The 14,001-nt window shown below is 34.2% G+C and overlaps 1 protein-coding gene across 1 annotated transcript in view; it reads left to right on the top strand.

The window, feature by feature from the left end:
- The window catches only part of LOC128208736 (uncharacterized), a 121,293-nt gene that overhangs the window by 77,380 nt on the left and 29,912 nt on the right, over window positions 1-14,001 (top strand). The window contains exons 26-28 of the mRNA XM_052912284.1: window positions 1,336-1,539; window positions 2,325-3,525; window positions 3,557-6,554. Coding sequence (XP_052768244.1) covers window positions 1,336-1,539; window positions 2,325-3,525; window positions 3,557-6,554 — 4,403 coding nt within the window. The remainder of the gene's footprint in view (window positions 1-1,335; window positions 1,540-2,324; window positions 3,526-3,556; window positions 6,555-14,001) is intronic.

Below are 14,001 nucleotides of genomic sequence, written 5' to 3'. Positions count from 1 at the left end.
AAGTAGATGACCCCTATCGACTTTGGGGGTCATCAGGCCAAGGTCAATGTCACAGTTACCTTTAATGCAAAAAAAGTTAACAAATCTTCCCCCAATGATATCTCGACAATGCCTGAACCTGTGATCATTAAACTTGACATGGATGTTAAGCCTGACCAGTAGATCACCCTTATTGATTTTAGGATTCATAGAGCCAAAGGTCAAGGTCACAGTGATCTTGAATGGTAAAAGGTTGTCCGAGTGATAACTCAACAATGCCTGAACCCATGGCCTTCAAACTTAACTTGGAGTTGCATCTGACTTGTAGATGACCCCTTATGATTTAAGGGGTCATCGGGTCAAAGGTCAAGGTCACAGTGACCTTGAACGAAAAAAACTTGTCTTTTGATAAAATGACAATGCCTGCACCCATGGCCCTCAAACTTGACATTTAGGTTTCTGGTGACCAGCTAATGACTCTGGATTTTGAGTTCATAGAGTCAAAGGTCATGACGGTCATAACACTCTTTATCCTCACACTTTAATGGTCATAATCTTAAAACAGCAACAAATCGGCTGTCATTTCGGTCCATGCATATTGCATTCAATTGTCCATATAATCCTGACAACATGGCGCTCAGGGGGGGCATAATGTTTGACAAACATCTCTTGTTGTATGAGGGATGTCCTATATGTAATGTTTACTGAGCTTTTACTTTTCATTAGAAAGTTTTGGAAGTTTTAGATTTATGATATTGTACATAACTTTTATACATGGGGTTAAATCACTGAGACAGTCTGCAATATCTTGTCATATGTAACTTTTTTAGCATCATATTTTCTGAGTGTGTCAATCAAATCCAAATTCAATTCAAAAAGCATTTATTTTTCATATCACAGCAAGAGAAAAAGGTTAGAGGTTCTGATGGTTTTAGATGACATTGCACTGTTGGGTGCATGCATGTATTAGTTTGTGTTTTGTCCTTGTATAGTGCCCACATAAAATGTCATAAAAGTCATTATGAATAATGAGGGTATAATTTATGAATGCATATTATTTGCATTTCAAAATCTTTATTTTTGTCAGAACTTGTTTTTTATCAGATTATTATGAAAGAACAGATGAAAGACACTGTTGTGTATAAATTATGTTGATAAGGAGCTTCAATAAGATTAATCCAATTTTCAATAATCCCTGACAATGCACTACTAGCATACTAATACTAATTTTGTTTAAGAACTACAAAAGGACAGAAAAAAATGACAACAGACATTGATATTACTTCAATTTACAGAATAAAGAATCTGTTCTATTTTTGCCATAGGTTTAAGATATTACTTCATATTTCCTTCCAGTCAGAGCATGTCCGTGACCTTCATCGCAAAGAGGTTCAACTAGAGGTTTACATCCAGGAGAATGAGGAATTGATATCCGTACAGACTGACGTGCCCCACCCCCTCCGCTCCGCGACAAGTGAGATGACCCTCCTCGACCCCAACTTACAACACCCGGCCCTGAGGCTCGCTCCACAGAAGACTACCAGTATGCACGATATTCAGGTGGGTACTCTTTTGTTTTGTCTTGTAATTATTACTACATCAACTATATTAAGTGTTGAAACTCATAAATTCAGTTATAGGGCCGAATGCAGAACATCCACTCTTACTCACACTCCAACCAGAGTCCTGTAAGGGACACTCAAGTGATCACTTGAGTGGTATAAGGGGAGTGACACTCAAGTAATCTAATCGTATTCACATGCCTCGCTAACACTCTACTTCATCAAGTGACCAATACAGTACATATACATGTATGTTTTCATGATCATATCAGATTATCTGTTTGACCATGGTGGTGTTATACATTGTAAACATATGTTTATTTGAGATTTGAGTACCTTATTGTTAGATATGGCAAATAATTATTATTCTGAATGTAATTTTTTTAAACAATTGGTTAATAGAAAATGAATATTTAGGCCGCCACTCACACTCATTCAATTCGTATTCACAATCAATCCTCAAGGGTGGTTCAAGTGGCCTAGCCGATTACTCACAAATGTCCGAGCACTCACAAATGTCCGAGCACTCACAAATGTTCCACTCACGTAAAACACTTGAGTCTCACTTACATCTGTGAATATGGATATACCTTTCACTCGAAAATATCTCGACCGTTATGTGATTACAGAGGATTAACTCATTGAGTGTGAGTGAGAGTGATTGTTCTGGATTCGGCCCAAAATCATGTTTTTCGCATAAACTAAATAGAATACAGATAAAATGAGTTTGTGGTGAAAGAATGATGTGAAATATTCCTTAACTTATACAATGCTTAATTTCAGGGTGGTGATCTTGAGGGGCCTCCATTTTCCCCCAGGTCAAGGCAAATTCAAAGGTCATCTAGTGCAGAATCTCATGAGAGTTCACTGAGTGACTTTAACAAAGAAGAAAGAACTCAGAGTGATAATAGGGGTGTTAAAAAGACCAGAGATGGAAAGATTTCTCATGACAAAAGCAGAGAAAAAACTCAAGACAAAGAACTATCACATGACAATGAAATGGCACAGGACATAGAAAAAGACTTGAAAATGTCATCAAAAGCTAAGGAAGTAACAAGCAGACTATATAGGCCGCCTGAGCCTAAGTTTAAATATGTTCCTAAAGCTAAGGAAAAGGAACCTCTTCCTGTTCCAAGAACAAAGCTATCCAGAGATAAGGGTGAGCCAAAATCAAGAGAAGGTCCATTGAAAGCATTCAGAGACAATATAAGAGCAAAGAGTGAGTCTCCTCAAAGAGTTACAAGTAAAAGAATGAACCAGTCACCAGCTAAAGAAATACAACCAAAGAAAAGATCTGGAAGTGCCCCCATTACGGATACTTCTACAGGTAAAAAATCTAGCGTTGACCAAAAGAGTAGTGAAAAAGACAAAAATCAAAAACCTTTAGGCAGAGGTACCGGTAAAAATGATAACAAATCGCCATCTCAATCACCATCTCAATCTCAGGCAAGAAAATCAGGTACAAAATCTCCAGACAGGTTTAATGTGTTAGGTCTAGGTAGACTTGGTGCATCTCCTATTAGACAGATGACAAGTGCTACTAGTCTTGCAAGTGTTCCGGAATCTGTTGATGAAATAGATGATCCCATGTCTCCAAGAAACGCAGATTTTGGAACAGTTCCTTTTGTTGTAAAAAAAAGAGTGAGGAAAGGTAGAGCAACATTTGATGATGATGAATTCCGGTGTCATTCTGCTCCAGATTCTCAGGGAATGGCACAGGCATTTGATGACTATGCTGAGCAAATGGACACTGATGAACTAAACAAAACTGATGGCCATGTTAGTTCACTTCTTGGTGCCTCTATATCCTTTGATGAATCAGAAATGGTTTCAAGTTTGGAAGACTCTGAACAGTGGATAGAAAGTGGTGACATTGGTGAAAACCATACTACAGAAACTGTTAAAACATCAGATGAGAACAATTTGAATAAAAATAGAGAGTTAGAAGTAGAAGCAGATGTTATTGAGAGTTCAAATTTAGGGAAAAAACATTGTAGCATCAGATGAAGATGAAGCTGTTTCCAATGCACCTGTGATTAAATCAAAGATGTCAAAGAAGGCAATGGATGATGGTCATTTTTCAGATGATTCCCTTGGTTCTGATATCAGTGCTGATTCTTTAGACGAACAAGGGGATATAAGACTAACACAAAGTCTTCCTGCAGATTTCTTTAGTGTCGATAAGTCCATGTCAGATGATTCATTAGGTGAAAAGTCAGATACTGATGTAATGTCAAAATCTGAAAGTGCAGCTAGTTTGTTAAAAGGACAAAGGATTACTAATCTTTCAAAATTGTCAAAATCAGATGTTTGTTGTCATGATATTACTGCTGAAACTTTAAGCACTGTGGATTCAAAGTCAGCTTATTTGTCCATTATTTCTAACGGTCAAATTGATATTGCAAGTGAAGGAACTGATTCAGAGTCAGAAGATTCAGTGGATGATTATCCTCCCTTTAAATTGGAACATGAATTGTGTCAAACCAGACCTGCACCTGCCATGACTGGTAAAAAATTCAAGCCATTTTCAGGCTTAGAAATTTCTAAACTATCTGTTGTGTCTCTTCCGAACATAGACATTGTTGATGGAACTGAACTATGTGAAATAAACTCAGAAGTCCAAGATATTGACCTTGAACATAGTACCTGTGACTTGGTAGATATTCCAAAAGATATATATGCTGATAATGGTGGTAAAATGGAAAAAGGTCACAAAATGGAGGAAGGTGAAAATTTGACTATATCTAGCCAAGGAAACAGAAAAGAAATTAATGAACCATATTCAGAGCTGGTCTCTGGTGAAAAGGACCATCATAATGGAGAAATTGAAAATAGAAATATAAGAACAATAATAGATGAAAATCACAATATGCTTGGTAGGGAAACCAGTATAACAAACGCTGAAAATGTGGTAGAGTTTACAAAAAGTGATGAACAATTTACAAAAAATGCTGATCAAAATAGTTTTCATTTATTGGGTGAAAAAGAAACCATGAAGGAAGGTGTAGAACAACTTGAACAAGTACATAATGCAAATGATCCAGAGGAAAATGCAATTTCAGTAAATGACATTAATGAAGTACTTGCAAGTGCTAAAAATGAGAAACAAACAAATGTAGTCGCTGAAGTATTAGCTGCTGAGATGGTGACAATGCCTATTAACAATGAAGGCAAGCAAGAAACCATATCTCTTACTCCTGAGAGTTACTTGATTGTTGATGATGATAAAGATATTGAAGTCCTTGATGTCTCTCACGAAAATATGATGTCAAACAGTATTATTAATAGAGTCTCTGTTAACATTGCTGAAGATATGGTCAAAGATTCTAATGAAACAGAAAATGATGATGTAAGAGATAACCAAAAGACATATAATGACAGTATTGAATTTGTTAGAGATGCAAGTTATATTCATAAACCTGAAAGTAATCAAAATGACTCTAACCCTGACCTGCAAAATTGTTTTTTGGATAATACAAATGTAACAACAAAGGCTGAAACAAATGGTAGCTGTAAAATCCCACCAAGTTCTCAGTCAACTGAATTAGTAAGCAGCCCACTGAAAGAGACCCCCAATGTGGTTAGGGGAAGTGAAGTTACAAAATGTGCAACAGAAGGTGAAGCAGTTGAATTATTGCAAATACCAACAAGTTCAATGTCAACTGAATTAACAAGCAACCCACTTATAGAGACTCCCAATATAGACATGGGAAACGATGTTACAAATATTGCAACAAAAGGTGAAGCAGTCGAAATATTTCAAATACCACCAAGTTCAATGTCAACTGAATTAACAAGCAACCCACTTATAGAGACTCCCAATATAGACATGGGAAACGAAGTTACAAATATTGCAACAAAAGGTGAAGCAGTCGAAATATTGCAAATACCACCAAGTTCAATGTCAACTGAATTAGAAACTCCCAATATAGACAGGGGAAACGAAGTTACAAATATTGCAACAAAAGGTGAAGCAGTCGAAATATTGCAAATACCACCAAGTTCAATGTCAACTGAATTAGAGACTCCCAATATAGACAGGGGAAACGAAGTTACAAATATTGCAACAAAAGGTGAAGTAGTCGAAATATTTCAAATACCACCAAGTTCAATGTCAACTGAATTAGAGACTCCCAATATAGACAGGGGAAACGAAGTTACAAATATTGCAACAAAAGGTGAAGTAGTCGAAATATTGCAAATACCACCAAGTTCAATGTCAACTGAATTAACAAGCAACCCACTTATAGAGACCCCAAATGTGCACATGGGAAGTGAAGTTACAAAAATGGCAAAAAAAGGTGAAGCAGTTGAAATATTGCAAATACGACCAAGTCTGCTGTCAACTGAAGAAGAAGGCAGCACACTGATAGAGGCCCCCAATGTGGACATTAGAAACAAAGTTACAAAAATTGTACAAAAAGGTGAAGCAGTCGAAATATTGCAAATACCAACAAGTTCCCTGTCAACTGAAGAAGGAAGCAGCACACTGATAGAGACCCATGATGTTAACATCGGCAGCAATGATACAAATGTTACAACAGAGTCTGAATTATTGGAAAGTTTAAAAATCCAGCCAAGTTCTCAGTCAACTGAATTAGCAAACAGATCACTGAAAGAGACCAGCGATTTTAACATAGGAAGTGAAGTAACAACTGTTACAACAAAAGATGAAGCAGTGGAAATATTTCAAATACCAACAAATTCCCTGTCAACTGAATTAGTTAGCAGCCCACTGAAAGAGACCAGCGATTTTAACATAGGAAGTGAAGTAACAACAGTTACAACAAAAGATGAGGCAGTGGAAATATTTCAAATACCAACAAATTCTCTGTCAACTGAATTAGTTAGAAGCCCATTGACAGAGACCCGTGATGTTGCAGTAGGAACCAGTACAGAGTTTCTAGATGACCTAGATGATTTCAGTGAAAGTCAAGCATCTGATGATTCATTCATTGATCCACATGAAGAACTGCAGGTGCTGCAAGAAGCCCTGGAGAAATTACCATCAAAGTAAGTTGTAGAGCTGCAAACAAGGGGCATTTTTGTATACATGTTTGATATAACTAATTGAAATCTCTTTAGCTATTTAATATTATAATTATATATTTTATATATATAAACTATTAAGCTGAAAATATGTTTTTAAATGGTAATTTTGCCTTAAACTCAATAAATGATCATAAAGCAGTTAATATCAAGACAAAAAAAAGTTCAAAAGAAAGGTACTTAGAAAATTGTTGGATTTGTAAATTGACTTTATACATGTGTCATTAGGAGTCTGATGTTACCCAATTTTATCAAAGCTGATTCAGTTACTTCCCTTTGCTGTTCAATTATAAAAATTCATGTAAAGGTTACTTCTCCTGCTGAACTGTTATCACTGCCCTCACGCATATACAATGTGATGAAAATCAAAAGCACATACTGTTGTAAAGTAAAAATATTTTAATATAGTATTAAACTTCTAAATAACTATTAAAAGTTTTATAATTTAGTTTTTTTTAACAAAGATTTCAACAAAATAATAAATAAAATGTTAAGACATATTAAGATGAATCCTTAGAAAATAGCTTTGTTTTCATTTTCTTTATTATTTTGCTCCTGAAAGTGTATGAGATTGCCGCCATTTTAAGGTCAAGGGAGATAATGCCTGATGAAAATTTGCTTTGATTGTAGGGAAGAGTTAAAGTCCTTTTAAAATACAAAAGTAAAAACAAGATGACATTCAAGTATAATAGTCAATATTAAAAATTGATCATCTAAGTTGTGGATTTATATTTCTTTAAGCTTAATGAAAGCTGATAGCCTATTAGAATAATTTTGACATGAATTATCATGCTGAAAACTAGTTTTGTATACCGGTATGTCATCTGGTATAATAATGAAAGCTTCATTAAAATTCTATTTACACACTATAAATACTGATCATCGAAATTTCAAGTAGATGAACACTTTAATGTCTTTTGCAAAAATTTTAGTCTTCTTTGTAAAGGTGTATTAATTCATTCCGAGTTTTCAAAGTATTACTTCATTTCAGCTGTAAAATGAAATTGCTTTGTTAAAAAAGATATTAAGATGTTTTTGTTGAAAATCCAACATATTGTAGATTGATGCCTCTGAACTATGTCAATAGATCGATTCAGGTTTAATCCAACAATAGATTGAACTGAAATACATATTTCCATTTGAGGCTGTAAAATACAAAGCCTCCTTATCAAACTTAAAATCAGTAAGATAGATAATATTGGGTTTTGACAAAAACTTCATTGCGGCTCGTGTTGAAGATTTTGATCGAAGGTTATGGGGTTTCTGCTGAATACAATCATTCCTGTCGTATGTCAATATTCGAAATCGCTAATGACAAGTAATAACAACTGGTATTTCTTTTCAAAGATTTATTTCACATATTGCTATTATTTGGGTCAGTGCTACTTGCTTTCTTATGCTGAAAGATTCTTTTTTTTCTAAATTGGAAACAAAAATCGTTGCAAGCAATTATCGAATTTAGGCATGGTGAACAATGAAATTTTGTCACAATTGTTATAATTATGGATAAAATAGCGTGTCAGTGAATTTCTGTCTGGATAAGGAGTTCTTTTCCTTATCGAAGGTATGTTGCAACTAACTTGGCGTGAAAATTATAAAAATTAAGTCGATAATTCTGTTGACAATAATGTTATTATTTAATCTAATCAAGCACTCTGCAAGCACCTTTGGAACCAAGATTATCAGATCAGTTCGTTTCGCATTATTTTTCCGCTAGAGTAGTTCTATTATTTTATTACAGAATCATTGACATAAGGATATATATTACACTTTATTCACAAAATATATATACGCCATTGAAGATATTTTAATTGAATTTTATGTTCATTAACATGATATCTCTCGCTTTATATGCAAATGATATATTGGGTGTGTTGCAGCTGAGAATATGGAATTTGAAAGTCACATTGAATTTCAATCAAGTTTAATTTCATTATTGATTAGAATTCTGAATACTGGTAAATAAGTCGTGAATAAACATCACAGTCTACAATGGAAATAATAGACAAGTGATATATTACGAGGCTTTTCGTTTAGAGTTCTCTTGGACGTTCACCAAGCTACTGTTAACTGTGAAAATCTCGAGCTTTCGTTAATGCTATGTTAAGATAAGACGATGGTTCAAGTTTTGAAGGAATTTGTATCAAGAACATTGTTGAAGTTTTGAAGGCTTATATGGGTGTTAAGTGAATAGTTTGGAACTTGGAGAATAGAATTGGAGAGTGGACAGAAAAGGTCCCATTTGCAGACTTGGACTGAGTATTTGCAACTCTATGGGCATTGTGTTTCATGTTTCATTATATATGGTGAATAATTGTATCACGTTTCTTGGACACATTATAATAGATTCACAGTAAAAGAACTAATATGAAGGTAAACTCTTTGCTGTCTGTTGTTGTTTTTATTGTAACATCAATTTTCTCATCATGTTTTTTTGTAGTCACTATTATTTACTGGTAGGCTCCATAAAAAATTTATTTAACAAGATATTCTACATTGTGCAGTCTATGATGTTCTGGCCTTGACGAGGCTGAACCCCCCGCACCCCCCCCCCCCCCCCACACACACACCCAATTTGTTTCATGGTATTCAGGGGCTTTTTAATGTGAACCCAGCTTGCTCAAGGGTACATAATGTAGTATGCAGATTACCACCAAGTATGCAGACTCACAAAACAGAGACTTTCTTGTTTCACTGTATAAGGATTCACAGTTAGGAAATAAAGAAAACTTGGATTTGGAAGGGGGTTGGGGGATGAGGGTGGTTGTACACGTACTCTCCTTTATATGCACTTAGAAAAATACTCAAATTAAAATATATACTATTTTCTTTATTAATATTCTTTAGGCATGTGCCTATGGGTGTCTTTGTACTGATTAATAGTTTCTTGTTTAAGGGCACTCTTCAATTCCTGTGACAACTCTTGTATAAAGCCCCATCTGTTGCTTATGTAATTATGGCATATTTAATCCATAAATGGACGGAATATTTGATTGTTCAGTTTCCCTGATGTTGCAGCATTTCAGACGTCCTATGGGGAAGCTGTGATGTATTGATTAGCCTTTTATCTTTTCCAACTTGTATAGATTGTCATTGAGTGGTGAGAAATTGAGATGTGCTTGGAATGGCACACTTAAAGTGTTCTGAAGACTTTAATTTGATTAACCAGTCTGACTAAAAAAATATACCTAATTTAATTAACCAGACCGGTTTAATATTATGACTTAAATTTGTATTAACAGACTGGAAGATAATTTTTGTTAGGATCATCATGGAAATAAGGTCATTCTATTTGGTATTATATAAGGTCGGTTGATTAAAATGTATGTGAAATGTCGTGAACAATAAATAACCTATTATTTTCTTTGGATTGTTATTGACATGCACAAGAAGAAGGAACCTCTTGAAAATTAATTTTGTTGAAAAAATAATGTACAAAATAATAGTTTTAGGTTTTGAAGCCTCAGAAATATTAATAGCATATACTTAAGAAATATTACATACCATATGACATTTAAAGGACCGGCCAGTCAGCCACCAAAAGTGTATATGGACAGAGGCGTTAGCAAAAAAAGTTGTTGATAAAATTGCAAGCCGCACTCACCAGTTTAAATATGACGTCAGTGGTTCATATTATATTTTTGGCGAGGTCCTGCCGGCCAAAAACATGATATAGACCGCTAACGTCATAAAAACTTGATTTTATACAGACCGATCAACTTTATATACACAAAGAAGGGGCACATTTATGTAAGGTTTAATATTGTTGCATATTTAATAGACAATAAATTATTGGGATAATAATAATATTATGATGGGTATGTTTCTAAATTACAGTATTAAATAAATTAGATAAATTAAAAAAAGCACCCAACACTTTATGCAGGGAAACGTAATATAAATACATGTAAAGATAAAAGCTTATTTAATGATTGAAATAATTATTGACAAGCACATAATCCATGAACCTTATTTGCAAGTGTAATTCAAAAAAGGTGGAATATTGATTATCTTCTCAAGTAGATTAAATGATAAACTTAGAAGGACACCTTTGTAAAATTCTTGTATCATGGGAATTACAACAGGGATTACCACATAGGATTATGTCTCGGAGATTTGGTATACTACTTTGTGGATTAATACCGGATTAATGTTGATTGTAATTTAATTGTAAGTGGAGGGAATTTTAATTTAATACTGTAAAGAGATTATTTATTTAAACTGTTCTTACAGGCTTAATGTATTGCAGGTCATGAAAGTTTGTTTACCTATGGTTATTGTTTACCCACACAAATTTTGCATTTTTGCTGTCAACATAGATAACAATAATATTTCAATATTTTTCCCTAGTTTAAATCTAAAAAATGTTCCACTTTTTAAAAGTCAAATGTCATGTTTATATGACATAAAATACCCATGGGGATAAATTTACCCCACCCCCTGAGACAAGGGGCAAATCCTCATGATCATCATCGTCACCATCATGATCATCATCGTCATTGTGATTAAATTCATCATCATCATCATCATCATCATCATCATCATCATCATCATCATCATCATCATCATCATCATTGTGATTAAATTCATCATCATCATCATCATCATCATCATCATCATCATCATCATCATCATCATCATCATCATCATTGTGATTAAATTCATCATCATCAGCGTCATCATCATCATCATCATCATCATCATCATCATCATCATCATCATCATCATCATCATCATCATCATTGTGATTAAATTCATCATGATCATCATGATCATCATGATCATCATCATCATCATCATCATCATCATCATCATCATCATCATCATCATTAAATTCATCATCATCATCATCATCATCATCATCATCATCATCATCATCATCATCATTGTGATTAAAATCATCATCATCATCATCATCATCATCATCATCATCAGGCCCTGCAAATTGTACCATCTCCTTCTAAATTACTTCAATGGAAGCTATATCATCTTTGAAGGGACCACAACCATCAGCATCATCATCATATTGATTGATGTTTGGCTGTAACCTAATGATACAATTGTATGGCCAGCAATTAAATAAAGATAAAAAGTGAACAGTTTCAACTTTCGGTCTCATTTACATTTGATTTTATGGTGTGCCTGTAGAAATTCTGAAGTGTAGCCATTGATTTATTGGTGTAGACAATATTTTAATGTATGAGATTTTGTTTACTTTTATTTTAATTACAAGTGAAACCTTCTAAACAAACAGCCTTGGTAAATTATTTCAGCCCAGCTCTTCAGAAATATAAGGGTGTAAAATAAAACAAGAAAATGCTTGGGGCATTAAAAAATAAAAAGGAAATTCAATAATAATACTTCTTTAAAAATGGATGTAATTGGAGGATGGGACAATGCTTTTCTTAAAGTTGTGGTTACATCAAGGTAATATGTTTTAGAGTTCATTAATGCTTTATAATTGTGAGGTTTCGAATAACTTCTACAGGCAGTGTACCTGCAGACTACTTTTTGGGCACTACATCATCCAGTGGTGGATACATTGTTCACATTAAGACATTTTAACTTCCTCGATCATTTTGCCTCCAAAACAACATCGGATATATGTCGGTACATCAAAAGAAGTAGTTCATAAAAAAATATAAGATAGCCTTAATTTATTGTAGTGTTTTAACGTGTATTTTGTATCTCGTAACAAATTATTGCCAGTGAAGTGAATTTATTGTTGCTTTAATTTAATAATTAAGATTAAGAGTAAATTCAATAAGTTTAACTACTAAATTGAAATTACTATGCGATCTTAATTACAGTGTGGTTAAAATGTAAAGATTTCTGACATTGTAAACTTTCTATAGGTTGTTTTTGATGGAAACAGGACGAGAAGTTCCAAATGACGTTTAGAATGACATGCATACAATAGAGCACGTCAGGAAGGTGATTTCTGTGTATGTCAGGATTTCACCTTCCTGATTTCTGTGTATGTCAGGATTTCACCTTCCTGATTTCTGTGTATGTCAGGATTTCACCTTCCTGATTTATGTGTATGTCAGGATTTCACCTTCCTGATTTATGTGTATGTCAGGATTTCACCTTCCTGATTTATGTGTACGTCAGGATTTCACCTTCCTGATTTCTGTGTACGTCAGGATTTCACCTTCCTGATTTCTGTGTACGTCAGGATTTCACCTTCCTGATTTCTGTGTACGTCAGGATTTCACCTTCCTGATTTCTGTGTATGTCAGGATTTCACCTTCCTGATTTCTGTGTATATCAGGATTTCACCTTCCTGATTTCTGTGTATGTCAGAATTTCACCTTCCTGATTTCTGTGTATGTCAGGATTTCACCTTCCTGATTTCTGTGTATATCAGGATTTCACCTTCCTGATTTCTGTTTACGTCAGGAAGGTGATTTCTGTGTCAGGGAGGCTTCGTGTCCATGACTTTTTTCAAACGCTGGTAAAACTGTACTGCAACTTTAACATGTATGTGTAGAGCTACACACACAAGTACACATACATGTTTCCAAACCTCTCAATGTCGGCAAGAGAAAAGAGAAATGCAAGTAGCATTGAAGTACATGATTTCAAAGTGAATCTTCACCAACAATGGTAAACCTCTACTCAAGTTTGTGTAACTACACATACAAGTTCAAAGAAATGTCGTGTTACCCATCCTCTAAATGTCTGCACGAGAAAAGGGATTAATGTATTAAGTAGCATAATAAGTACATGAAATTAAAGTGAAGTGACACATAATAATTATGTGTAAATATATGATTTTAAAGTGAAAATTCACTAACAATTGTAAATCTGTACTCATGAATAGGAACCTACACAAACAAGTTCACATACACGTTTCAAAACCTTAATTCCAATGTTGGCACATTTAAAAAAAGGATTAAATTTAAGGGCCTTAGTTTATAATCCTTCTTTAAGTGACCCCCCCCCCCCCCAAAAAAAAAAACAAAAAAAAAAAAACAATGTGTATTATACACAATGTCTGTGTATTGATCTTAATCAATTATGCCTAATTGTTTTATCAGATCTCTGATCTGAATATCCTGCTGTGCAGTTTTGGAGGTTTTATTATAGAATCCATTTCTATAATAAAACTAAATGGCTTTGAGCCAATAAACAAGTAAACAGGAAATTGTCCCTACTGTGACATCAGTGCAATTAGCAGGAGATTGTCATGCCAAACATTCCTTAAACTAGGCGCTTTAAGCAGCATAATAAGTTAATTTGCCAACATTTAATAATAAAGGTAAAGTTCAAACTCGTGTATGTGTATTTACTACAGAGTCAAGTACACATTAACATCATGTATTCCCATCTTCTTAATGTTGACATGAATTTTACCCTTTTTTAGTTCCGTGATTTCTGAATCAACAGATACATATTCTGTATATTT

Source organism: Mya arenaria, chromosome 11 (assembly GCF_026914265.1).
Source record: "Mya arenaria isolate MELC-2E11 chromosome 11, ASM2691426v1".
Taxonomy (NCBI): Eukaryota; Metazoa; Mollusca; class Bivalvia; order Myida; family Myidae; genus Mya; species Mya arenaria.
This window is presented reverse-complemented; position numbering and strand designations above follow the sequence as displayed.